The sequence below is a fragment of the Kogia breviceps genome, chromosome 19, assembly GCF_026419965.1.
Source record: "Kogia breviceps isolate mKogBre1 chromosome 19, mKogBre1 haplotype 1, whole genome shotgun sequence".
Taxonomy (NCBI): domain Eukaryota; kingdom Metazoa; phylum Chordata; class Mammalia; order Artiodactyla; family Physeteridae; genus Kogia; species Kogia breviceps.
This window is the reverse complement of record NC_081328.1, coordinates 6,726,772-6,754,432: the sequence shown is the minus strand read 5'-3', so window position 1 is coordinate 6,754,432 and position 27,661 is coordinate 6,726,772. Positions and strand designations below refer to the sequence as shown.

The 27,661-nt window shown below is 49.8% G+C and overlaps 1 protein-coding gene across 1 annotated transcript in view; it reads left to right on the top strand.

Moving 5' to 3' along the window:
* GLP2R (glucagon like peptide 2 receptor) overlaps positions 1-27,067 on the top strand; it is a 38,798-nt gene extending 11,731 nt beyond the window's left edge. Inside the window, exons 6-10 of the mRNA XM_067021071.1 lie at positions 2,688-2,757; positions 12,410-12,498; positions 19,843-19,981; positions 24,072-24,113; positions 25,138-27,067. Coding sequence (XP_066877172.1) covers positions 2,688-2,757; positions 12,410-12,498; positions 19,843-19,981; positions 24,072-24,113; positions 25,138-25,473 — 676 coding nt within the window. The 3' untranslated portion in view covers positions 25,474-27,067. The remainder of the gene's footprint in view (positions 1-2,687; positions 2,758-12,409; positions 12,499-19,842; positions 19,982-24,071; positions 24,114-25,137) is intronic.
* The last annotated feature ends 594 nt before the right edge of the window (positions 27,068-27,661 follow it).

Genomic DNA, 27,661 nt, shown 5'->3' with positions numbered 1-27,661 from the left:
GAACATCCATCAATAGGGGAATCATCAAACAAATTGTGGCATACCCATATAGTGGACTACTATAAAACTACTGAAAAAACAAGTTAGTTCTGTACCTTTTGACTTTTAGGGACTAAACCTCAACAGCGTGTTGTTAAGCTTGCTGCTGAATAATGGGTGTCAGTGACTCCATTTCTTTCCCTCCAAATAGTTACCACCAAAAATCCCCTACACAGACATACCTTGGAGATACTGTGGGTTCACTTCAGGCCACCACAATAAAGTGAATATCTCAGTAAAGCGAGTCACATGAATGTTTTGGTTTCCCCGTATATATGAAAGCTATGTTTACACAATACTGTGTATTTGTTAAATATTTGTTAACTATTTGTTAAATAGTTAAGACTTGAAAGTAGCAATGACTCCTCGATCCATGGGCTACTGTATACTATTAAGTGTGCAGGAACATTATGTCTTAAAAAAATCTTAATTAAAAATACTTTATTGCTAAAAAAAAAAAATGCTAACCATCATCTGAGGCTTCAGTGAGTCATCACCTTTATGCTGGTGGAAGGTCTGGGTGTCTGCTGACTGATCAGAGTGGTGGTTGCTATAGGTTGGAGTGTCTGCAGCAATTTCTTAAAGTAAGACAAAATGATGACATTCGCCACATCTGTTTTTCCTTTTATGAACGATTTCTCTGTAGCATGCATGCTATTTGATAGCGTCTTATCCACAGGAGAACTTCTTTCCAGATTGGAGTCAGTCCTTCCAAACCCTGCTGCTGCTTTATCAGCTTCTTTTATGTCATGTTCTAAATCCTTTGTTGGGCTTCCCTGGTGGCGCAGTGGTTGGGAGTCCGCCTGCCGATGCAGGGGACGCGGGTTTGTGCCCCGGTCCGGGAAGATCCCACGTGCCGCGGCCGCTGCGCCTGCGCGTCCGGAGCCTGTGCTCCGCAGCGGGAGAGGCCACAACAGTGAGGGGCCCGCGTACCGCAAAAAAAAAAAAAAAAAAAAAAAAAAAAATCCTTTGTTGTCTTTCCAACAACCTTCAAGACATCTTCACCAGGAGTAGATTCCGTCTCAACAAACCACTTCCTTTGCTCATCCATAAGAAGCAGCTCCTCATCGGTTTAGTTTTATGATGAGATGGCAGCAATTCACTCACTCCTTCAGGATCCACTTCTGATTCTAGCTCTCTTGCTGTTTCCACCACATTTGCAGTCAGTTCATCCACTGAAGTCTTGAACCCCTCAAAGTCATCCGTCAGGGTTGGAATCAACTTCTTCCACAGTCCTGTTAACGTTTCTTTTTGACCTCTTCCCATGAATCATGAATGTTCTTAATAGCGTGTAGAATGGTGAATCTTTTCCTGAAGGTTTTCACCTTACTTCACCCAGATCCATCAGAGGAGTCAGCATCTACAGCAGCTACAGCCTTACAAAGTGTATTTGTTAAACAGTAAGACTTGAAAGTAACAATTACTCCTTGATCCATGGGCTACAGAATGAATGTTGTGTTAGCAGCCATGAAAACAACATTCATCTCACTGTGCATCTCCATCAGAGCTCTTGGGTCACCAGTGCATTGTCAATGAGCACTCTTTTTTTTTTTTTTTTTTTTTTGCGGTATGCGGGCCTCTCACTGTTGTGGCCTCTCCCGCTGCGGAGCACAGGCTCCGGACGCGCAGGCCCAGCGGCCATGGCTCACGGGCTTAGTTGCTCCGCGGCATGTGGGATCTTCCCGGACCAGGGCACGAACCCGTGTCTCCTGCATCGGCAGGCGGATTCTCAACCACTGCGCCACCAGGGAAGCCCCAGCACTCATATTTTTGAAAGGAATCTTTTTTTTTTTTTTTTTTTCCTGAGCAGTTGCTCCCAACAGTGAGCTAAAAATATTCAAGAACTATTTGGTGCAAGGACCCTGGCTTTCAGCCAATCTCGGCTTTCGACGTGCCCTCCTCACTAAGCTGAATCATTTCTAACATTTGAGTTAAAATGAGGGACGTGTCACTCCTCCTTTCACTTGAACACTTGGAGGCCTTTGTAGGGTTACTAATTGGCCTAATTTCAATATTTCTGTGTCTCGGGGAATTAGGGAGGCCTGAGGAGAGGGACAGAGATGGGGGAACAGCCGGTTGGTGGAGCAGTCAGAACACACACATTTATCAACTTCACCGTCTCATATGGGCACAGATCACGGCAGCCCAAAACAGTTACCATAGTAACATCAAAGACCACTGATCACAAGTCGCCATAACAGATATGATAACAATGAAAAGCTTTAAAATATTGCAAGAATGACCAAAATGTGACACAGAGACACGAAGTGAGCAAATGCCCTTGGAAGATAATGCCTACAGCCTCGCCCGACGCAGGGTTGCACAAACCTTCAATTTGTAAAAAACGCAGTACCTGCGAAGTGCAATAAAGTGCAGCACAGTAAAATGAGGTGTGCCTGTAGAATTAAGAATTCACGTTTGTACGAACACGGAGAAAAATGTGGAAGGGTACACACCAAGCTATTAGCACGAAGACCACTTTCCTGGTTTAAAAAAAAAAAAAAAGCCCACAGTATCAACCCGATAGGAAGGGATTTGGGCCCTCCCTCCCCCCTCCCAAGTGAGCCTTGAGCGTGGGCATCCTTCTTCCGAGGGTACAGGCCCTTTACCTTCAGCCTTGTCTCAAACCTAAGTCTTCTTTGCCGTAGGTGCTGGGGAACCAACAGGAATAAGAATATCTGGTGGATCATCCGAGGACCCATGCTGCTGTGCGTAACGGTGAGCACCGTCCCACCTCCCCTTTTTCCTCTCTGAGCTCAGCAGCTGTGGAGGACCCTGCCCCCTCCCCCCGCCACCCACCAGATTCCCTGGCTCAGAATGAACTTGGGCCAGATCCCTTGAGACGGAGACGCTGAGCTGGGAGTAGGATCTGTTGACCGAGAAGCAAGTAAGAAGCTCCTCCTTGGTGTCATGTCATGGCAGAAGTAAGTGTGCCATATTATGCCCCCTACCCCCCCAGAAAGAAACTTCTCCTTGTTCTGGTTCAGTGCCTTAATCCAGGCTTACACTGTAGGCCTCCTTCTCTCTGGGTTTTCGAACTATGTAGAGAAACCCGTAATCAGCTCAGTGACCTCATGTCGGCCGGCTGTGATGTGTGCACAAGCCCGGGGGGTGCAGGTGCCTTCAGTCATGGCTGAGCCCGGGGACAGCAAAGCTATGGGCTTGCATTGGCCACCATCAGCGGGAGGGAGGGGGGACTAAGGAAGCGTCTTTCAGAGGAGGAAAGCATGCAGTCGCCATGAACCCAAAGCTGTGACGGGGGTTCGAGTCAGGAGATGATGCTAGTGTGAGACCTCGCGGAAGCAGGCGCTTTATTCCTTCAGGCCCAGAATTTGGGGGGTGCAGAGGGACTGCTCAAGCCGGAGCCGTAAAGCTCCCTGAGATGGTAGCAGGCGAGGAAGACATCTGCCGAAGAAGTTCGGGGGAGGGGCGGGGCGATAGCAGACAGCTGGAAGGATAGGCAGGATCCCAGAGGAGGCGGGAGGCCTTCCTGTCCGGACGCAGGGCCGGCAGCCCCGGAAGCCCACCAGCCGGGCGCCGCCCACTCTTCCCCAAGGGGTTGCCGGGAATTCCGTTTTTGCCATTTTATAGAAATAACCTGGCATGTGTGGTTTCGTGAAAGCCAAAAGGCTTCTCTTTAGAGAAGAATGTCAATATTTGTCAGTAATTGAAGGCCACTCTCCGCCCAGACCTGAGTGTTGAGTGTGCCTGGGAGGGGAAGATGTTCGTAGAAAGGGCAGGAGAACTGAGAGCATGGAGATGCTCCGCGCGGTGGCCTGGATGCTACTGGTGATGTCCCCTGCGGTCCTTCCACACGCAGCTGAGAGCGGACGCTCAGAATGACCTCTGACCGCGCCCACTCCAAGCGCGGCCTCCTGCCCCGCCTCACCCACCCCACCCCACCCCACCCCTCCCTTCCGCACATCCTCTCCTCTCCAGCCACGCTGCCCCGCCGCGGTCCCAGCCGCAGCTCCTGGCTGGCCACCTCCACTGCAGCCGGCTGACATTTATTGAGTTCCTCCTACGTACCTACTCTTCTAAGCGCTCTGTGCATATTAACTCATTTCATCTTCCCGACAAACCCACGAGGAGGGCGCTACTATTACGCTTCTTTGATTGGGGAGGGTGCTGGGGATTGGTCTGAAGTCACAGAGTCAGTCAGCGGGGGCCAGGTCTCGGCCTGATCGGGTGACACCAGCACTTGTAACCACAGCGTCGCGCAGCTGCCCCCAGATACTTCCCGCCTCCAGCCCCCATGCCTGGAGGACTTGGGCTTTTCACGCGTTCGTACCTTGCTTTGGACCGTCCTCAGGTTGGAACCGCCTCCCTCCACCACCTTATCCACCCGGCCACTCTCCCTGGACACCCACCCCACAAAGTAGAGATGGTCCCACCCTCCTCTGTGTCCTTCCCAGATCCTGTACCAACTTCTGCTATGACCCCAGCAATGTTTTCTTGCAAGTATTTGTCTAAAGCCTGGGTTGGCGGCCAGCCCAAGCGTACGGCAGGCTCTGCAGAAACTTACTCAGCAAATGCTTGTGACCCACACACTCCTGGGCCCTGGAAGGTTCTCATGAACCAGGCAGAGTGAAGCAGGATGGCCTTGCCTAGGATGGAGCTCAGACTCGCTCCAGCTGGATCCCTGGTGCTTACCCTGCATGCGGTCTTCCAGAGGCTGCATCACTGGTTCTCCACCTTGATTGCTCTTGGGATCACCCGGGTAGCTTGAAAAATTCTTCTTGCACAAGATTTGTGTTTCACTGATCTCCGATGTGGCTTAGGGATTCTAAGGAGAAGCTCAGGTGTGGTCTCCTGAGTGCCTTGTTCTGAATTCAGGTTCCCAGGCCCCACCCCGGACCTGCAGAATCAGAGTCTCCATTGTCACAGGATTCCTGGGCGCTGGGTGCACAATAATGTTTGTGAAGCTCTGTGCCCACACACCAGCGGTTCTCAAAACTGGCTGTGCATTCGAAACATCTTGGTGGCTCCTACCCCAGAGGATTTCGTCCGAAATTCTGGAGGTGGTACCTGGGCAGTGATTCTAATCCATGGCCAGGGCTGGAACAATTGCTCTGGACCTCACTGCTTGGTTGTCCGTGGCTGGCTGACCTGTGTGCTCGTTTCTCCAGGTGCCCCCTAGTTCCTAGAGCCACCTTTTCTCCTGCCAGGACCAGAGAATTGCTCTGTCTTTTCATCTTGGCTGAAATGACCTTCATCTGCTGTTGCTTCTGCAACTCCAGTCGTGGCCAGCTCCACAGAAATGGCCAGAGTCACCTTAGCTCACAGTGGTTCCTTGTCCTCCCATCCACAGCCCCTCTTCCTCCTGTTCACCCCACAGTGAATGACACCACCATCCATCTACCAGGCACCCGAGCCGGAAACCTGGGCGCCCTCCTAGCTTCCATCTCCTGCCTCACTACGGCCTCCAGCCAGACTTCAGGTGTTGTCAGTTCTTCCTCTGAAGGTCACTCCACGCTTTCTCCTTCTCCTCAATCCATTGTCGTTGTTCTCCTGCAGCCCCTTGGGGTTTCTCATGCAGACCTTTGCAAAAGCCTCCCATTTGCTCTCCCTTCCTCATTCCTGCCCCTGGCAATGCATCCTCTGTATTGCAGCCAGGGCGGCCTTTCTTGAGCAAAGTCTGGCTATGTTTCTCTTCTACGTGTGACTTTTTAATGGCTCCTCACTACCCTTGGGCGTGGTTCCCAACTCCTTCACATGGTACGTATTGTCATTCCATCCAAGCAAAAGCAGCCCGTGCTCCATTTATATGGAGAAATGCACGGCTCCCCCGAATCCATCCTGACGTCCATGCCTCCCGTGGCTTTGCACGCGCTGCCCCTCTGCCTGGAATGCCCACCTGATGGCCCTACATCTGCCTGGTGAGCTCTTCCTCCTTTTGCAGACTGAACCCTTTACTAAGGCTAAGTGCATGTGCCCTTCAGCAGGGCTCTTGGGGATGGAGGGTTTTAACCCAAAGGAGTAGCTCTAATATAGGCATTTTCGTCTATACAGTGGGCCAGGGGACGAGGGGCTTGGGGGAGGGGAGATGGAGGAGTTAGGGGTACACGAGACCTACCTCTGAGTCCCCACGGTGCTGGCAACCACCTCTGCCAACTTGTAGACCCAGATATGAGCATGGCAGCTGGCGTGGTGCCAAAGAAATGTCACCAAGCATGGTACATCTGATCATATGCATTCTGTATCATCTAGGACCTGAAAAGGAACCTTATATGTTTGGGGTCCTAAGTGCCCCACATCTGGTCACAGAATCCAAGAGGAGTTGTCCGGGTTCCTTAAAAATTTCCGACGCTTGCGCAGAACCAGGATTTTTGTACCTTTGTCTAATCACCTTTCCGCGCACTCCCCGGTCCTCAGACCCCGCCCTGCTTCTTTATTGGTTATCCTATATAAATACCCCAAGCTTCTTGCCTTGGGGAGGTGGATTTGAGATGTGTTCTCCTGTCTCCTTGCTTGGTTGGCTGCCTTGCAAATAAACCCTCTGTTTGCTGAAAAAAAAAAAAAAAAATGTCCTCCTTCAGCCCCTTTCCTGCTGGTACACAGATCATGAACAGCCCCATCCAAACGTGCTGACCCCTGTCTTCTGGGGCACCTGGGTGGATGGAGGTTCTGCGGGCCACCGGGCTGCTGTTTCATTCCATGGCAGTGAAGAAGTGCTTCCTCCGTATAGCCCAGCCGTTGATGCCTATTTTCTCTTGTCTGGTCTCTGGACACAAAGAACAGTGAAGCAACAGGCTTCTCATCACAAGCCTTCATCTCCTAGGAGACAGTCCTGGTTGAAATTAATTTAACGAAATATGTGCCCTTCCCCTGTTAGGCTTGCTTTGTAAGAAAAACGCCTGAGTTCAACAAGTCACTAAGCCAAGAACGCAAGTTTTCCCTTTGTGATGAAAAGCAGATATCCCATTAAATGGGATAAATTACTTGGTTACACTTAGTTTGTATTTAAGTGTTCCGTTACTAAATATTTTGGGCTGGGGATCTCCATTATCCCCGTTGGCTTGTGGATTGGATGAATAGCCTCTTGCCTGAAACTCTATCCTCTTAGCTTTGCGCATTGATTCTCCCGAGGCCAATAAGACAAGTAATAACAGGTACGTGTTGGATTCTGCAGCTCGTCTTTCAATCTGTGGTTTAAGACAAGGACATCAGTATTGTGCTGGTTCAATGTCTGTAGAGACTTTACTCCATTAATTGTCACCCAACCACCAGTCTCTATGGGCTCTTTCTCCATTGCATAGAGGCATTTTTAAGTCTTTTCCATTTTAAAAACAGCTGTACCACCAAACCACTAGTAGCCCTACAATTAAGTTGAGAGACATTATCTCCATTCCGCAGCCCTTGCCAACTACCGTTCTATCAGTCTGCTTCCTTTTGCAGTCAGGTCTCTTCAATGTGGTCTACACTTGCTGTCTCCTGTCTCCTGCAGCTTCTCTTAAGTGAGCTCCCTGCTCCTAAGTGTGGTCTTATTTCGCCTTAAAAATTATTGTAGCATTTAAACCTTTTTAAAATTCTACCCATTGTGAGCTTCCAGGAAGCCACCTCCTTGTGGTTCACTCTGACTGCCCTGGCTACTCTTTCTCAGTCTCCTTTGGTGTCTCCACTTCCTCTACCTTTCCCTTCATTACAAGGTAATTCTCAGAACCCTCTTTTTCTCCCAGTCTCCACAGCCTCCCCGGACAATCTCCCCAACTCCAATGGCTCCACGCTCTGACTGGGACCTCCTTGCTGAGGTCCAGACGTAAATATCTCACTGCCTTGGGACATCTCTTGTGTCCAAAACTACTAGATCTCCCCCTCCCCCCAGTGCTTTTCCTTCTCCATGAAGTCATTCTCTTGGTGAATGACACTACCACCCACTGAGAGCTACCATGAAACCTTGGGGTCATCTTTGATCTCCCATCCAGCCGGTAACAAAGGTCATCTGACTCAAGCTCCTTAATAATTTCTAATCCGTCTCCTCTCCATCGCTGAACCACCAGGGCTGCTCTTTACATCACCTCTCCATCATCCTCCCCAGGAACTCTGAAACTGCCTCCCAGTGGGTCTCCCGTCCTCCAGCTTTGCCCTCATTCAATCTAGTCTCCACGCCTGCTGCTAAAATGATCTCTCTGAAATGCAGAAATGCAAATCTGAGCAGGTCACTTGCCAGCTTGAAATCTATCTTCCCTGTTTTCAGAAGAAAACCCAAACTCCTTAGTGTGGCCACGAAAGGCTCTGCAGGACCTGGCCCCCCCTCCCTCTCCAGTCTCACGTCTCATAAACACTGTTCTCATTCTCCAAGCCCTGCTTACGTTTGACCACTTGCTGTTCTGTGTTTCCAGTGGTCCATGATCTCTCATGAGGTTGCTGTCTAGAGGCTGGCCAGGGCTGCAGCCATTCGAAGCCTGGGGCTGGAAGGTCAGCTTCCAAGGGGCTCACACACATGCTGGCAAGTGGTGCTGGTTGTTGGTGGGAGGACTCAATCCCCCCACGTGGGTCTCTCCACGGGCTGCTTGGGTGTCCTCACAACATGGTGGCTGGTTTTCCCCAGAGAGAGAGGGAGAGAGAGAGAGAGAGAGAGAGAGAGAACCAGGTGGAAGCCAGGTTCTAGCCTCAGAACTCACAGCATCACTTCTACCGTATTCTTTTCATTAGATGCAGATAACTAAACCTAGTTCACATCCCAGAGAGAAAAGGCGAATTAGGCTCTGCCTTTTGAAGGGAGAGGTGTCGAAGAATCTGCAGACATATTTTAAAATTTCTACCAGAGCTGATAATCAAGGGTTGAATTTTCCCAGTTCATGACAGTTGTGGAAAGTCATCTAGAGGGTGGAGAACGTGTGTTTTCCAGTGAATTATGTGGCAGCGGCAGGTCCTCAAGTTCAACGCCAATAGACCTGGAGTTCTTTACAGTGTGGGACTCTGTTTAAGTCAAGGGAGGGTTGTAATTAGACAAATCTGAATTTAACTGATTACCAGCTCAGCCACTTACTAGCTGTGCAAGGTTGGGAAAAGTATTTGTCTCCTCTGTGCCTCTGTTTTCTCATTGTATCATGGCACTAAAATAGTGTGGCTTCCTCAGAGGGTTGTTGTGAGGATTAAATAAAATAATGTACGGAAAGTTAGCCCAGTGCCTGGCATGGTAAGTACTCAGTACCTGTTAATTAAAAATAATAACGTAGAAAGAGGAATTAAGGAAACACTCCCAGTTACCACTGCAACAAAAAGAATCAAATACCTAGGCATAAACCTACCTCAGGAGGCAAAAGACCTGTATGCAGAAAACTATAAGACACAGATGAAAGAAATCAAAGATGATACAAACAGATGGAGAGATATACCATGTTCTTGGATTGGAAGAATCAATATTGTGAAAATGGCTATACTACCCAAAGCAATCTGCAGATTCAATGCAATCCCTATCAACTTACCAATGGCATTTTTTTACAGAACTAGGACAAAAAAAATCTTACAATTTGTATGGAAACACAAAAGACCCTGCATAGCCAAAGCAACCTTGAGAAAGAAAAACAGAGCTGGAGGAATCAGGCTCCCTGACTTCAGAAAGCTACAAAGCTAAAGTAATCAAGACGGTATGGTACTGGCACAAAAACAGAAATATAGATCAGTGGTACAGGATAGAAAGCCCAGAGATAAACCCACGCACATATGGTCATCTTATGTTTGACAAAAGGGGTAAGAATATACAATGGAGAAGAGATAGCCTCTTCAATAAGTGGTGCTGGGAAAACTGTACAGCTACATGTAAAAGAATGAAATTAGAACACTTCCGAACACCATACACAAAAATAAACTCAAAATGGATTAGACACCTAAACCTAAGACCGGACACTATAAAACTCGTAGAGGAAAACATAGGCAGAACACTCTATGACATAAATCGCAGCAAGATCCTTTCTGACCCACCTCCTAGAGAAATGGAAATAAAATAATAAACAAATGGGACCTAATGGAACTTAAAAGTTTTGCACGGCAAAGGAAACCATAAACAAGATGAAAAGACAACCCTCAGAATGGGAGAAAGTATTTGCAAACGAAACAACTGACAAAGGATTAATCTCCAAAATATACAAGCAGCTCATGCAGCTCAATATCAAAAAAAACAACCTAATCCAAAAATAGGCAGAAGACCTAAATAGACATTTCTCCAGGGTAGACATACAGATGGCCAACAAACACATGAAAAGATGCTCAACGTGACTAATCATTAGAGAAATGCAAATCAAAACCACAAAGAGGGGGCTTCCCCAATGGCACGGTGGTTAAGAATCCGCCTGCCAATGCAGGGGACACGGGTTTGATCCCTGGTCTGGGAAGATCCCACATGCCGCGGAGCAACTAAGCCCGTGCGCCACAACTACTGAGCCTGCGCTCTAGAGCCTGTGAGCCACAACTACTGAGCCCACGTGCCACAATTACTGAAGGCAGTGCACCTAGAGTCCCTGCTCTGTCACAAGAGAAGCCACCACAATGAGAAGCCTGTGCACCACAACAAAGAGTAGCCCCCGCTCGCTGCACCAGAGAAAGCCTGCGCGCAGCAACGAAGACCCAACACAGCCAAAAATAAATAAATAAAATAGATATAAATAAATTTATTTGAAAAAAAAAACCCACAATGAGGTATCACCTCACAACGGTCAGAATGGTCATCGTCAAAAAATCTACAAACAGTAAATGCTGGAGAGGGTGTGGAGAAAAGGGAACCCTCCTGAACTGTTGATGGGAATGTAAATTGGTGCAGCCATTATGGAGAACAGTATGGAGGCTCCTTAAAAAACTAAAAAGAGAACTACCATATGACCCAGCAATCCCACTACTGGGCATATACCCTGAGACAGCCATAATTCAAAAAGATACATGAGGGCTTCCCTGGTGGCGCAGTGGTTGGGGGTCCGCCTGCCGATGCAGGGGACGCGGGTTCGTGCCCCGGTCCGGGAGGATCCCACGTGCCGCGGAGCGGCTGGGCCCGTGAGCCATGGCTGCTGGGCCTGAACGTCCGGAGCCTGTGTTCTGCAACGGGAGAGGCTGCAACAGTGAGAGGCCCGCGTACCGCAAAAAAAAAAAAAAAAAGATACGAGGGCTTCCCTGGTGGCAGAGTGGTTAAGAATCCACCTGCCAATGCAGGGGATTGGCAAGGACACGGGTTCGAGCCCTGGTCCGGGAAGATCCCACATGCTGTGGGGCAACTAAGCCCGTGCGCCACAACTACTGAGCCTGCGAACCACAACTACTGAGCCCACGTGCTACAACTACTGAAGCCCGTGCGCCTACAGCCCGTGCTCCGCAACAAGAGAAGCCACTGCAATGAGAAGCCCACGCACCACAAAGAAGAGTAGACCCCACTCACTGCAGCTAGAGAAAAGCCCGCATGCAGCAATGAAGACCCAATGCAGCCAGAAATAAATAAATAAATAAATAAAATTTTAAATATAAATATAAATATATATATACCACAATGTTCACTGCAGCCCTGTTTACAATAGCCAGGACATGGAAGCAACCTAAGTGTCCATCAACGATAAATGAATAAAGATGTGGCACATATATACGATGGAATATTACTCAGCCATAAAAAGGAACAAAATTGAGTGATCTGTAATGAGGTGGATGGACCTAGAGTCCATCATACAGAGTGAAGTCAGAAAGAGGAAAACAAATATCGTATGTTAACACATATATATGGAATCTTAAAAAAAAAAAAAAAGGTACTGATGAACCTCGGGTCAGGGCAGGAATAAAGACACAGACGTAGAGAACGGACTTGAGGACACGGGGAGGGGGAAGGGTAAGCTGGGACAAAGTGAGAGAGAGGCATGGACATATATACACTACCAAACGTAAAACAGGTAGCTAGTGGGAAGCAGCTGCATAGCACAGGGAGATCAGCTCGGTGCTGTGTGTCCACCTAAAGGGGTGGGATGGGGGGGTGGGATGGGGAGGGCGGGAGGGAGACGCAAGAGGGAGGAGATATGGAGATGTACGTATATGTATAACTGATTCACTTTGTTATAAAGCAGCAACTAACACACCACTGTAAAGCAATTATACTCCAATAAAGACGTTAACAAAACAAATTTTAAAAATAATAATGTAAATGTCCATCTGCCTTTCTCAGACAGCCGTTGGGTCTCCTGGAGGCAGAAGAATAAACTAGGTGGCTTTTTAGGGTCCTTTCTCGGCTCTCAGTTGAGATGGCCTTAGGGAGAGTGGGGAGGACCCTGACCACTGGCCACCTGACCAAACTGCCCCCGATTTCCCTGGACGAGGATCTGATGGCGGGTCCAGGGTGACCTTGATATTCCTAGTCGCCTGGGGTCCATCACTTACTCATATCTGTGTTTTTTTCAAGGTCAATTTCTTCATCTTCTTGAAAATTCTCAAGCTTCTCATTTCTAAGCTCAAAGCTCATCAAATGTGCTTCAGAGATTATAAATACAGGTGAGTGGCCTCAGTACCCAAGAGCCCAAGATTATTTTTAGCCCTTTGGGCCGTTCTGGCTAATGTCCCAGGAAGGGGGGGACATTGCATTAGTACGTTTATCTCCTGACACAAGGGTGTCAGCAAGAGCCCCTCTGAAAAAGGTGTTGTGGGATCATGTAGGGCTTTTGCCAAAGATGAGGACCTTCTGAGCCCATGAAATTGAAGTCAGTGGTGAGTAGTCAAGGGCATACACGTTCCCCAGCAGGACACTGTTAGAATGCCCCTAAGAATGGGTGGTTCAAGGGGACAGGAAAGGGTCACATGAAGGGGAGTTTGACAGTTGCCTTCCTTCGGGAAGGAGTTGAGGCAACAGGATGAAGGTATATTGTAACTCAGAAGAGAGTATCTGGGTATTTTTTTAGACCTTGAGTAATACAACCACGAACTTTTGGAGTCCAAGGGAATACCTTCTTCACGCAGTCACGCTTTCTTTGTGACTTGCCTTTGCTGCATCCCGTGTTCTGCTTTCCATGGTGACAGCGGTCCCATCGCCGAGTAAGTCCGATCATGGGTGTTGATTGAGCTCTGCGTTGCTGTCAATCAAATGATGAGTGAGTGAGAGAGAAAGGGCTCCCTCCCACCTTTCCCAGTTACTCTGCTTTCTGTAGGATGCGTGCACTTCTTGGGGCCAGAGGGTTTTAACCCAGAGCTCCTCTCCCATGGTAGAGATTTTAGTCCTTGTGATAGGGGTGGAGGTGTGAGTGAGGGTGGCTCTACCTCAGCTTCTCCCTCTCTAAGGCCAGAACTGGCCCCGAGCCAGGTGTGCCGGGAAGGTAGTTCTTCCACGTATCTGACAAACATTGAATGAACGTCTAAAATGCGCTGGGCGCTGTGCTTCAAACAAAAGGTGAATAGGATGGGGGCCCCATCTGTGAGGAGCACACACTCTAACTCGCCAAGGACCGGGATGCGGGTGTGAACGTGAGTCAGGGGGGCTGATGCTGGCGTTGACCCCAGACTGACCTTGAGCAAGTTGCTTGGCCTCCCCGGGTCTGCTTTCTGGTATGTCACGTGGGAGCGCCACCCCAGACCCATCCTCTGCCTGTGATGAGGCTTAAAGGAGGTCCTAGTTACACCTCTCCCAATCTAATCAGATGTGGTGAGTGGTATTTGACCCGGGTGTCCAGACCCCGAATCCTATCAACCTAACCCCCACCACCCCCGGGAGTTCCAGAAGGGTAAACACACACCGTTCAGGACCAGGCAAATATGTACGGTATTGGCTCTGATATTGCGCAACCTGCCCCTGGCCCTGGGACACTTGGGCTGGCCTGGACCACACAGAGCTACGCCGTCTTTCTCGGCGCCTCTGGCCGAGCCTCCAAGTGGCTGACAGCCTCTCTGGCCCTTTGCCCAAGGCTCAGCCTCTTACCACTCTGTGAGGATGGAGGTCCAGGGCCAAGAGCAGGGCTTCTGCCACCTACCCTGCCTGGGTCCGTTTAGGGAGGGAATCCTCTCACTAACCAGGCACAGGGGAAACCCAGGCGCCATGGAAACCCAACAGAGGACAGCACTCCCGGGAGACGGAAACGGGGCAGACAAATGCCAAGGCACCACTTTCCACACAGACTGAGAGCCTAAACCCTGCCATTTTGTGCCTCCAAAGCCTACCATGTACTGCTGGGGCCACCCCTGAGCTTCAGACCCACAGTGGCCCCTGCAATAGTTTTCCTTCTTGGCTATCTTAAGCATCGCCAGACAGCCGGCCAAAAGCCCTGATGTGTGAGCTCTTCTACTGGATATTTGATTCAGTAACTGAGGGATGGAGCCCCACACAGGGACTTCTTACAGGAGACTTCCTAGAAGATTCTGATACATAGCCAGAGTCGGGGCACCATGGGACCAGATGTTCTAGTGAAATAATGCATGGAGTTTTCTGGTCAGGCCATGGCAAATGTGTTTCTAAACAGCCTTGACATCCTCTTTTCCAGGCTCTTCTCTAGAGTTACCCAAGACGGTAGCTCCCAAACTTTTTTTAAAAAATTAATTAATTAATTAATTTTTGGCTGTGTTGGGCCTTCGTTGCTGCACATGGGCTTTCTCTAGTTGCGGCGAGTGGGGGCTATTCTTTGTTGCAGCTCGTGGGCTTCCCATTGCAGTGGCTTCTCTTGCTGAGGAGCATGGGCTCTAGGCACGGGGCTTCAGTAATTGTGGCACGCGGGCTCAGTAGTTGTGGCTCTCGGGCTCTAGAGCGCAGGTTCAGTAGTTGCGGCGTACGGGCTTAGTGGCTCCGCAGCACGTGGAATCTTCCAGGACCAGGGCTTGAACCAGTGTCCCCTGCATTGGCAGGCAGATTCTTAACCACTGTGCCACCAGGGAAGTCCCTTTCAAACTTTTCTGATCACGAGTCTCTATTAGTAAAGAATGATGTCACTCATCATATATATACATGGTCTACTGAACTACTACATACGTGATACACCAAAATAAAGAAAATTATAAAGGATAGATAAAAATTTAACATACACAGAACTTCTATTATCCTCTCATTATATATTCTTCCAACACCAAATGGATTTCCTTGTACAGCCCTGAAGGGTGCACACCCAATTAGGAGGCAATTATCTCCAGAAGCGTAAATCAGTATACTGGGGAGACCTTCATGGCTGAGCGGTGATTCAGGACAGCTGTTTTGGGGAGAGACAGAGTAATAACCCTGCCTCGCATAAACGATCTGTCTGGAAACTTCCCCATCCTTATTCAAGGTAAAATCTTGAAAAGAGGAACCTGCCTACCTGGAGGCCTCCCAGCGTGAGACACCTCACCTTGGCGAGTTTGATATCTACCAGCTGGGGACTGTCCTGGGGAGACTTTGGCTGAGAGCGGCCGAAGTGGCTGAGACTTTGAGGACTAAGTCTAACTGAACTCACAAGAGACTGATAGACAAACCAGACTATACAATTATTCGTTCTTAGATTCTGTGAAAAGTGGGAGTGGGACGTTCCTGCTAGTGCCTGCAGCCCTCGTAAAGTTGACACCAGAAGATCCAGACATCCAAAGCAGTCACCAGAATGCTGCTTGGGGACCACGTCATCAAAGTAAAGTGGTTGGTGTCGAAGGATCACTGACGGTGGCCTGAGAAACCACCACTGCCCCGTGGCGCACCCGTCCCGGTGAGAGGGAGGTTCGTTTCCCAGAGTCTCCACCCACAGGGCCGGATGAGTACTGAGAACTTCCTGCTTCTTTGTGACTTCTCCTGCCATTTTGGTTGGCCATCTGCTTTCTGTTTATTCTTTCTCCATGCAGAGTGCAATACAATTGATCAGCTTATGCTTACTAATTAGCAAAAAGTCAGGGCTCTGTCTCTTAGGACACACCCAGGCCACCTTATTTTACTCTCTGGGCCAGGGAATCCCACAGCGTTGAGAAGCACATTTGCCCGTCTCCTTGTCACAGCAGTGCTAACTTCCTCATTTCTGAGTTCTGGGACGGCTGCTTCCCGTCACCCCCAACAGATCATGAGCACACCCAGCTCACACCGCCCTCCTCCACGTTGAAAGGTTCTCCTCTTCCACATCCCCTTCCATTAGGGCCCCCTGCTAGGGTAAGGAGGGAGGGGCAATGGGGCCCAAGTGCATTTTGTCCTAACTGGTGGGAACAGCCCAGCCTACAACTGTCCCAGATTTTGAAAACTTTCAGAATGTAGTTCTCAAGATTTGCGGCCCTCCCCCCACCCCCGCCAGGAGCATATTTTAGGAAAGTTTAAATTAAACACACTTAGACCTTTGCCAAAGAGGCAAGTGGCTCGGAGCTGAAGCACTTTCGTAGTCCTGGCCCTCATCCCCCCGGCTTGTCATTCAAGAAGGAAACTGTAACCAGCCCAGCCGCCTGCCTGGTCTGGACGGGGACAGCTGAGCCAGGCCTGGAGAAAGAGCAATGTCCCTGGATTGTGGACAGACACCGGTGGACCCTCAGCTTGGAGGCAGTTCTCTGTTCTTTGTGGTTCCCAGCACGGAGCTGGCTCTCTCCTCCTAGATAAACGATCTTAACTTTCCGTGTGATGCATGGGGCAGAACTCTTAAGGAACTTATAAAGGAGAATCATTCCTTAACGTGCTAAATCCCAGACCCCTTTCTGAAAGAACTTTCAGGAAAATGTCACAAACGGAAGAAAAACAATCCAAGTCACTGAGGTTGTGAGCAACTTGAGGACGGGGACAGATTCTTGAAAAATGGTGACAGCTAAATGTTATCGACTGCACAGCATGTATCGGGTACCATTTATTCTGAGGGTTGGCCCCCTGTTATTCAATCCTTAACAATGACACTGTCAGGAGTTATTACTACTGATATTGTAATTATTATTTTAACATGTCATATGATGTTATTAGTAGTATAATCCTCACTTTTACAGATAGAGAGGTTAAACAGTTTTCCCAAGGCCACATCGCTAGCAATTGGCGGTGCTGGGATTCGAACCCAGGCCCCCAGGTACTGCCCCCGTGTCCCGTTGCCTTTGGCCCCAGCCCCTCCTCCTCCCTGTACTGGCTCATAAGTCCAGAGCCGATGCCCAGTATTTGTTGAAGAGCTAACCGACAGCAATCAACTAAACCATTTAAATAAACAGATGACTGTAGATGAAAAACAGGCATCAACACAGTTCATAAGAGGATGCTGCTATAGATATTTATGGATTTTCATCTGAACAGAGACGCAAATAGTCCTTTGTCCAAGGAGAATTTAGAATCAGGTGAGGAGTGGGGAATTCCTTCTGACATCCACCCAGAGAGGTGGCAGTTACTAAAATGGCCCAAAACCTCATAAAAAGATGATCATTCCTTAAAAACTCTCCTGTATTAAGTGTGGGATCTTGGATTGCATTCTGGAATGTGAAAAGGACATTAGTGGAAAAACTGGTGAAATCTGCATAGAGTCTGGAGTATAGTTATTGGCCATAGGCCAACGTTAGTTTCTTAGTGTTGCCAAAGGTAGCGTGGTTCTGTAGGGGTTTAACATTAGGGGAAACTCAGTGAAGGGTATGTGGAAACTCTCTACATGATCTTTGCTACTTTTCTGTAGATCTAACATTATTCCAAAATGAAAGGTTTATTTTAAAAGCATAATGTAGTAGCATGGCCCCAAGAATAAGCTGATGGTAAGACACGGGTCTGCATGTCAGTATGTGTCATTAAAACCCATATGAATGCAGAGCAGGGGTCGCAGACTCACACACTTGCAAGGGCCAAGGAGGCTGGTTGGGTGGGAGAATGCGTGTTCCCTCTGAAGGCTGTAACTGACAATTGCCAAGCAGGAACTGGGGCCCAGCATGGCCAGATCATCCCCATTTTTCAAAGGAAGCTGACGGCCTGGACCCCTTTGCTTGAAATCACCTTATTCCTTAAGGATGGCTCCAATAGCAACAGTCACTACCTAGCATGAGCACAGACTGTCTGCAGGTCAACTATAACCCACGGTTGCCACTTGGCAAACTCTGAGCTACAGGGTTTTAAAACATTCCTGGAGGACTTCCCTGGTGGCGCAGTGGTTGAGAGTCCGCCTGCCGATGCAGGGGACGCGGGTTCGTGCCCCGATCCGGGAAGATCCCACAATGCCGCGGAGCGGCTGGGCCCGTGAGCCGTGGCCGCTGCGCCTGCGCGTCCGGAGCCTGTGCTCCGCGGCGGGAGAGCCCGCGGCAGTGAGAGGCCCGCGTACCGCAAAAAAATAAAAAAATAAAAAATAAATAAAACATTCCTGGAAATCAGACAAACAAGCAAAACCCAGAACTCTTGAAATAGTCTCTCCTTGGGAACAGCTTAATGTCGCTCAGCTACGTGAGTGTGCCCGGGTGAGCGTGGGTGCGCAAGTAGGTGTCAGCTCGGCTCGGGAGAACCACGGAGCCGGGGTCTGTGTCCCAGACTCCCCGCTCCTCGGCCTCCCCTTGAGCACCGAGGCCCTGGGACGCTCAGCCCACATGCTCGGTGGGGAGTCCCTCTCCTTGGTGACTCCTGCCCAGCTCTTACAGGCTTTAAGGTCCTTCTAGGGCACAAAGGTGAGGTTTTTTGTTTCCTGGATAACACTGCATCTGAGTGACTCTCAGAGATGCGAGTTTCATAGTGAGCGCTTTCTCTTGCATAAAGTTAAACCTTCTCGAAGATACTGCCCGTGAGGGGCTGCTGACCCTCTCTGTTTCCGCATCTTTAATTCCACGGGGTTTTTATTCAGTGGGGAGGAAGCTTCTCCTAGTTTGGCCCTTTAAGACAAGGACTTGGGCTAAAAACATCATCAAATTTAAGCTCTTTTTTTCCCAACGTGTATCAGACAGTAGCTTTGCCGATTTGTTTATGCCCTGAATATGAGTCACCTTTGCTAACGTAGTTTGAAATCAAGAAGCAGCTCAACGGGGAAGAGCGGTTGTTCCCAAACGTGGCTGCTGTCAGCATCCTGTGGGGGGTGCCTTAAAGATTCTCATTCCCAGAATCCAGCCTCCAGAGGTTTCGATTCAGGGGGTTGACATTGGGGCTCAGGAAGCTATAGAGAGAGCGAGCCAACCAATAAAAATATATATACTTTTAAAGCTCCGTAAGGCATTCTAATAGTCTGTCCACTTGGGAACCACCAGTGTGTGGTATGGAATGTTTGGGTCCCAGCTGTGCCTTTGCACACGGCTGGTACAGAGGAATGTTTGTCTTTTTGTGTGTAGAGTGTACACAACAGCAAGCTCACACACAGCGCTTTTTACGAGGAAGATCAGTTTCTCATTTCCTGCTGCCCTTGCTATCACCAGGGTTGGGGGCAGCTCGGGGGCAGATGAAGAGATCCTGCTTGGCGTGTGCAAGGCCTGAGTGTGAGGTCAGAAGCCCCACTTCCAGGCTGGGAGGTACCACTTAGCGGCTGCGTGACTCTTGGGCAAGTCATTTTCTTTCCCTTGTCAGGCTCTGGAAAGCACTGACACTGGAAGTCCCAAATAGAGAAAGAGGTAGAGGCACTTGCTAGCCAGGTAATAGGAAACTTGTCAAACCTGGTAAGGGATGTAATGTCCTATGGTGACAGCCGCATGCCTGGAAATCTATCCACCAAACAAAACGTGAAGATCTGTAGGTATATCGGTATATGGAGGAATCCATTCATTCATTCATCCAATTCATGTCTTCAGAGCATCTTCCGTGAGTCAGGTGTGGGGATACATCAGTGAACAAGACCACACTGGCCCTTAAGGCATTCAACGTGTAGCCAAGGAGACAAACGGCAAAATCACCTATTTATCAGTGCCATTAGAGCTACAATAAAGGATGCACAGGAGAGCAGGAAATGTGGCCTGTTCCCAAGGTGGCTTTCATGACACGTATTTGATTGCTATTTGCAGATTGGCCAAGTCCACGCTGGTCCTCATTCTGTTATTGGGTGTTCATGAGATTCTCTTCTCTTTCATCACTGACGATCAAGTTGAAGGATTTCCAAGATATATACGACTCTTCATTCAGTTGACTCTGAGCTCCTTCCACGTAAGTAGACGTCTGAACAAGGATGCCTTTGGCTTTGGAGAAAACAAAATGCCCTTGATCCAAACACACTCGAAATTGCGAGAGCCCGAAGATGGAAAGAGAGCTCTGGTTGTCAGTAGGATTTATCGGCGAGGGCCTTTGGGATTAGAAGGGTGTGGAGATGGAAACGTTGCTTTAATCCTGCCAGCAGTGACTCTGTGACTAAGAAGGGAAAAGTGGTTTGTTTCCTGCACTATAATAGTTGGTATGACTCACAATCATGTCCACCCTGTCAGCGTGAAGCCTTTTTATTAAGCGCCTGTTTTTGCTGGGTTCTCTGCACAGTTTGTGCAAAATGAACAGCGAGTAGAGGCCAGGAGGCTCTCGGGACTTTGACAGACGTGTGTGGGCTGAAACTAGAAACAGGAGGCCACCTGTGGTGAAGGTGCCTTGGTGCTTTGGTTATCCATGGCTTAAACTGTCATCCATTAAAACGACAGTAGTTTTTATTATTTCTCATGATTCTGGGGGTCAAGAATCCAGGTAGGACATAGTAGGCATGTCTCGCCTCTGCTCCAGGGATGCTTGCTGGGGCTGAACTTTCTAGATGACTTCTCCACTCATATGTCTGGAGCCTAAGCTGCGAAGGCTCCGATGGCTGAGACCGGCTGGAGTGGCTTTATTTGGGTCAAAATAAATTTCATCAAATTCCCACACTCACCAAAGGCGCAGGGGACAGAGCCTGAGGTCTGGTAGGGGCAACTGGACAATGGCTCTTTCTGCCTTCTGTTAGAGCTGAATTGCATGTGGCTTTGAATGGAGACAGAGCACCCACTGGTAACTTTTTTTTCATTTTGAAACCATGCTTAATTTATTTCAATCTTTTGGGGGATTTCAAAGGCTAAAGTTTAGTCACTTGGGTTTCCTATGTGGCTTGGTCTTAATCTTCTTTAAAAAGCAACCCCAAATTAGAAACAACAACAACAAAACAAAAAAATTACAGCTGTTATACCAGTAGTATTTGGTGGCCTTTTTTCCTCTGAGGACTTGATCGGTCATGTGACCGCTGATCAGCTGATCTCACACAGCCAAGGCCAGCTGAAGATAAGACGCTCATGCAGAGCTCTGTGGGACAGATTTCTCTGTAGGACAGATCCCAGCCTATCAGACTCCCTGGCAAGGGGGCACGTTTGGGTCACCCATTACTGTGTAGCAGACTCCTCCCAAACTTCATGGCCTGAATCAGAAACTGTGTTGTTATCTTGAATGATTCTGTAAGCTGGGCTGTCTGGACTCAGCAGGGTGAACCTTTTGATACATGTCATCTTTGAACGGGGCTGCAAACATCTGAAGGCTTGATTTGGGCCAGAACGTCCAAGACAGCTCATTCACACGGCTGGACGTTGACATGGGCTGTCGGCTGGGAGCTCAGCTGGGGCTATCGATTAGGAACCTGAGTTCCCCATGTGGCCTCTCCAAGTATCTTGTGCATCTCAGAGCATGGCAGCTGGACTCTAGTAGGAGTATCCCAAGGGCAAGTGCTCGAAGAGGGAGGAAGCAGACACCTCCAACCCTCTTAAGGCCAAGGCTCGGAAGTCCCAGCATGTCACTTCTACCACACTGTGCTGGTAGAAGGAGTCACAAGGACATCCCAGAGTCGAGGGGAGGGAAGATATGGTCCATCTCTCGATGTGAAGGGTCACATATGCCTACCAGGAGGGGAGAAATCCTGTGGCCATCTCTCGAGACCGGCTACCACACTGATCGTTTGGTCCCGCAGTGGCCTGAGCTCTGCTCCCCACCAGGCACCACCGAGGAGGGCGAGGAGTCAGAGCAGCTCTGCAGATGGAGCTGGAAGCACGCTTGGGAGCTTGCGCCTGGACGGGGGTCACGCACCTTCCGAACACCCCCACGCTGTCCCTTCCAGCCCGCCAGGCAGAGGTGAGAGCACGGGTGGGCAGATGTGCAGGTGCACATCTGTTCCGTGCAGGTCGCCTCTTAGTGACTCCACCATAGGAATTAGCACCGGACCCAACAGCTTCCTTTCCTTGCTGCTTTAGGGGACCCTTTGCTCTCCCAAGGGCCTGTTGCTTAGAGAATTGCACCAGCCCCCTGCCGTCAAGGGATGTGTGGAGAGACCGCCAAGTGGTGGTGACATAGGGAGTGAGGGCCATCTGTCCGTGGGACCGCTCCCTTCCCTGTCGCTTCATCTAGAGTGAGAGTCAGCCAGACTCCAGGATGCTGCTCAGACCACGACTCAGGAACCTGAGGAGGTGAACGACACACTGTATGAGGAATCCTAGTTTACCCAGCTCCCTTGTGAGGCTTCTGGCACACCGAAAGCGCGCCCACCCCCTTCCGACATCTGGCAGTGAAAAGCCCAGATAAAGGTGGTCTTCTGGTTGGGGGAAGGGGGCGGGGAGGGACAGATAATAACCAAGTTGACAAATAAAGAACAATTCTGGTTATCTATATGCTGAAGACTATAAAACAGACAACTGTGATTGTGACTGGAAAGGCTACCAAAAATTGAGTGGTGGGGAAAGGCTTCTCTTTTAGGAGATATCTGAGCTAGGACCTGAATTTCGAGAAGCCAGCTAGGCAGAGGTTTGAGGAGAGAATGGTCCAGAAAACAGAAAGTGTGACGGCGGGACCTGAGGAAGAGATGAGCTGATAGCCAGTCTCCAACATGACCCCCGGTCATCTTCGCCTCCTGCTTTTCACAGACCTGAGCAGTGCCCTCGCACAGAGAATAGGGCTGACCCGTGCGACCATTAGAGTATCGTGGACGTGAAAAGTGTGTGATGTCTGAGGCTAGGACATAAAGAGGGTTGCAGCCTCCGCCTGGCTCCCTTGGGTCACGCCCTCTGGGTGAAGCCAGCTGCCGTGTCCTGAGGACACATAAGCTCTACGGAGGGAGACGGAGGTTTCCTACCAACAGCCAGCACCAACTTGCCAGGCACGTGAGCTGTCTTGGAAGCAAGTCAAGCCTTCAGATACCCGAAGTTCCAGCCAACAACTTGACCGCAACCAGAAGAATGACCCTGAGTGGGAATGCCCAGCTGAGCCGTGGCCGGATACTTGGCCCATAGGAAGTATGTGAGATGACAAAGCTTTATTGTTTTGACCCACTTAGTTATACAGCAAACTAATACATTAGCTTGAGATGCCGAAGGCACCCGGGTCCGTGTAGCTGAGGGGAAGCGTGGTACGAGGTGAGGTCAGTGACACAGACACAAGGCCACATCACCTTAGCTCCTCCTGTGGTTAGGACGTTGTATTTTAATCTAAGTGTGATGGTAAACCCCAGGCATGAAATGATCTATCTTTTCAAAAGAAATATTCTGACAAGAAGAAAGGGTATTTACTATCTCACAAAAATGAAAATTTCAGGATCAGGTATAGCGGGACCCAGGTACTCAAACAATATCAGCAAAATGTGTCTGTGACCATCTCCAGCCTCTGCTTTTCTCCATGTTGGCTTTATCCTCAGACGGGCGCTCTCCACGTAGCTGGGAAGATGCCCGTGAGTGTCTCCAGACTAACTTTGACTATAAAGTTGGCAAAAGCAGGGCAGAGGGTGCAACTTTCTCTTCTTTCCTGGTGAAAAGAACTGAGATTGGGCCTGCTTGGGTCACATGACCATTTGGGCTGTTTATTGCGGTGATGGCCCTCCTAGAACGTGAGGACCACATGATTGACAGCCCTGCCAGAAGCCCAGGGAGTAGGGGAGGGTCAGGAAAGGATGCCAATCAGGCAAAAAAAAATTAGCCATTGCCCACTATGGACAAATAGAAATGGGACAGTCACCTTGTACAGTATTTATATAATTGAATGAATGATGGAGAGCCTTTAGGGTTTAATCATCATTGTCCTATGAGCATGTAAGCAAACGCCTAGGCTGATGTGGATGGTGTCAAAGTAGGAAGAGACCCCATGGAAACCCGAGTTCACGTAATCATTATGACTCACTCTAGTTAGTACACGCAAGTAGCTGCCTGCCTCTTGTAGGGGCTACTAGGACTAGGGCCGGTCTGTGGACTTTCCAAGTAACCGTCAGACACACCTTCTTCTGAGTCAAGCTTCACGCCACCTCTTCCTTTCATTCCAGGGACTGCTTGTGGCCTTGCAGTATTGCTTTGCCAATGGAGAGGTACGTTTTCCATGCTGCCATCCTAGCTCCCTGCGAGGCTGGGGCCGGCATCTTACTGCCCCTGGAGAGTTCGGTTTACGTGATGGTGCCATGGTGGGGGGTGTGCAGTGACCAGCACGTCCTGGGACAAACGGGTACCATAGACATCCAGTAGAGAGAGCAGCAGGCATCTTAGACCGATGGGGAAAGGTACTGGGATGAGTTTTCTTTCCAGAACCCAACCATGGCCCCGCTGGAGCCGCACTGGGAGTATCAAAGTGTGATACAGTTACCAGCTGTAACTCTGGAGTCCAAAAATCTGCTTTCAAGCCATGACTCACCCACTTAGGAGATCTGCATTAGTCAGGTCACTGTGGCTCTTTGAGCCTCAGTTTCCTCGTCCGTAAAATGGGAATATCAATGGTCCCTACCCTGCAGTGTTACCCCAGAGATGCATGGTAAAGGTCCTATGCATGGTAACAACGATTATTTTTATTATTCATATTATTGTGCAGCCCCCAACCAACTCTCTGCTCCCCCAGAAAGAGGCTTGAAAGGGTGAGGGGAAGAGGCCAGAGCAGTTTTCTCCTGACTTGAGGAGTTGGTGGAATTTCTGGCTCCCTTTCATCTTCCCCTCCCCGCATCCCAGGTTTAAATATGGATTGCTATCTCTTTCCGCTAGAATGTAAGCCTCTTGACATCAAAACCTCTTCCGTCTTGCTCACTGCTGCCTTTTCTGTATCTTCAAGCAGGGACCCATGATCCACCAGGCAGGTCTCAAACGTCACCTCGACACAGTCCTTTTCTGAACACCCTATCTCAGATTTTAGTCTCCTCACCCCACTGTCCTGCTTAAAGGCCTCACGGTGGCACTACCATCTGCTCTGCTCACATGTATTTGTTTGCTTCTCTTTGTTCGTTTCCCCTAGTGAGAAGGTAGGTTTCCCAAGGGTGGTCCAGAGTAGCCACTCAATACACATTTGGTAAGTGCACCCAGGACTCAGTGACTCCCAGGCAGTAACCTCGCCCTCTTCTCACCTGGCAGGTGAAGGCCGAGCTGCGGAAGCAGTGGGCCCGCTTTTTGCTAGCCCACCACTCGGGCTGCAGAGCCTGGGTCCTGGGGAAGAACTTCCGATTCCTAGAGAAATGTCCCAAGAAGCTCTCGGAGGGGACCGGCTCTGGCAAGCCGCAGAAGGCGCGGCCCTCGCCCCACGGTGGGCAGCTCCTGCACTTGACTGCGGAGGGCCTGGGGGTGGCGGGCACCCTGCCCCGCCAAGGCCACGCAGCCTGGCCCCGGGGCAGCAGCGTGTCGGAGAGCAGCGAGGGGGACTTCACCCTGGTCCACACCACGGAGGAGATTCTCGAGGAGAGCGAGATCTAGGCAGGAGCCCACCTCTGGCTCCGCTCCCTGGGGACTCCCGAGACGGGCGAGCGAGGACGCGGCCAAGCTGCATGTTGCTGACCTTGCGGGTGCAAAGTCAGCCCACTTCCCGCGCACCCCGCCCACTCCGACGTGACGTCGCCCCGCCCACTCCGACGTGACGTCGTCCCGCCTACTTTGGACGTTTCCTCCAGGCTTGTCCTGCTCTGTACGACAGAGGCTGCGTACACTCACCGCCTCAGCGTGCCCTGTCATCCTCATCACCCCCGCAGTTGTGTTTTCCAGAATGCCACCAGCCTCCCGGGCTGGGCCCATATTCGAGTGAATGGAGCCCTAGGATACAGAGAGACGTCTGCTATGAAACAGAGGCCAGCCGCTATCCTTCCTTTACCCTTCATGGTACAAGGTGTGTATCTGAAGTCGGGTTCACTGTGTCCAAGGACCACCTGCGAAGTGTTTTAAATGCAGAGTCTGACTCGTGGCAGAGATGCTAGGAGGGTGCATCTGGGACGATGGCCGGTGATGGCAATTGTGTAACGAGCGTCCCAGGTAATTCTGATACGAGCCCACATTTTGGAAACCTGGGGCCGGATGCGCAGGAGCCAGAAGCCCCTCTGAGCTGGCCGCTGGCGGGAGAGACCACCGGAGTTCTGCATTCAGCAGTTCAGCTGTGACACGCCTGCCCTCCTCTGACAGGGTGGACCGCACTCCGCCCCCCAGAGCCCTCTCCTTCCCTTCTCTCTTCTTCCTCTCTTGTCAAGTCTTCCCTCCCTCTCTCCATCTCAGGTCTCATCCGTGGGCGGCAGCAGCAGCAGCTCTGTTTGATCTGTAACGAGCCCATCCTTCCTCGGAGGGTGGGCCCCAGCACCCAGGGCCCCTCTGAAAGTTGCTGTTGGTCATTTTCTCACTTTTCTGCCTCCACCTGCCTTTCTGAGCTTTCTGGCTTCTTCAGGCCTCACTTGCCTACCGTTCTTTGCCATTTTTGGTTTGCCGTTGATACCTGGATGGCTGTACCTTCTGCTCTGGGAGGTGTGCCCGCTGTTCTCCCGGCCCTGAGTCCCCACTGATAAGGGTCCCACTCCTCGTGTGGAGTTGGTTGCTGAGAGCTGGAGGGGACCCAGCTGAAATGAGAGGACTGTGGCTGATCTGGACACGCCGAGGAGGCACCGAGGGGGCCGGGGCTGTGGACCCGGTCTGCAGGTGGGGAGTAAGTTGTACCCGGACCCTGAGTGGAGGGTGCTTCTGGAGGCTGAGGAGGGCCCAGGCAACTAGGGCCAGGCTCAGTGGCTGCAACTGTAAGGCAAGAGGCTGAGGAAGGTCAAGGGAGGAACGTTCTATGGAGAAACAGCGTGTCAGTTCTCAGGAGCGACACTTTTATAGCGGGTAAGATGTATGTGTACGTGGGTGGCCGGGGTATGATGCTGTGGGACCAAGTCCTGCCTTATATTAGGGGGAGGGGCGATATGATACTTATCAAGTAGGGGTGCCAGGTTTTGCAATTAAAAATATACAATTCGGATATAAGTATACATGTAGCTGATTCACTTTGTTATTCAGGAGAAACGAACACAACAATGTAAAGCAATTATACTCCAATAAAGATGTTAAAAAACCACAACTCTCAGTTAAATTTGAATTTCGGATAAATGCATATTATTATTGTCTAAGTACATCCTACGGGATATACTTTACGTGAAATCCAAATCCACCGCACATCCTGTATTTCACCTGGCAACTCCATTGTCAAGGACACTTTGCAGCAGGACAGAGACCAGGGTGAGGCAAGGAGACCTCAGTTCAGGTGCAAAATTTAAGAGAGTACTAAAAAACCCACAGTCGTCAGATAAGTAATATTTTAATGCATTATTTTAAAAAAAAATATTTTAAAAAATCTGCAAGCTACCGCCCACGACATTTTATTGGAACCAAGGCTGGGATGAGGGTGCAGCAAGTGAGGCCATGAGCTGCAAATAAAGGGTCTGGTCCTGACTATATAAAGCTTTGATATTTTGCTCACCATGGATGTTTTAACATTAATTTTTATTTTTAAACAATTGCATGAAAATATTATTTATCTTGATCACTGAGCTTTTTGTCTCTTACCTTAAATTTCGCCCCTGAGGCTGGTGCCCATCCCCTCCGCCCCCCCCCCCCCCCCCCCCGGCTCCGCTCTGCAACAGGGGAAACT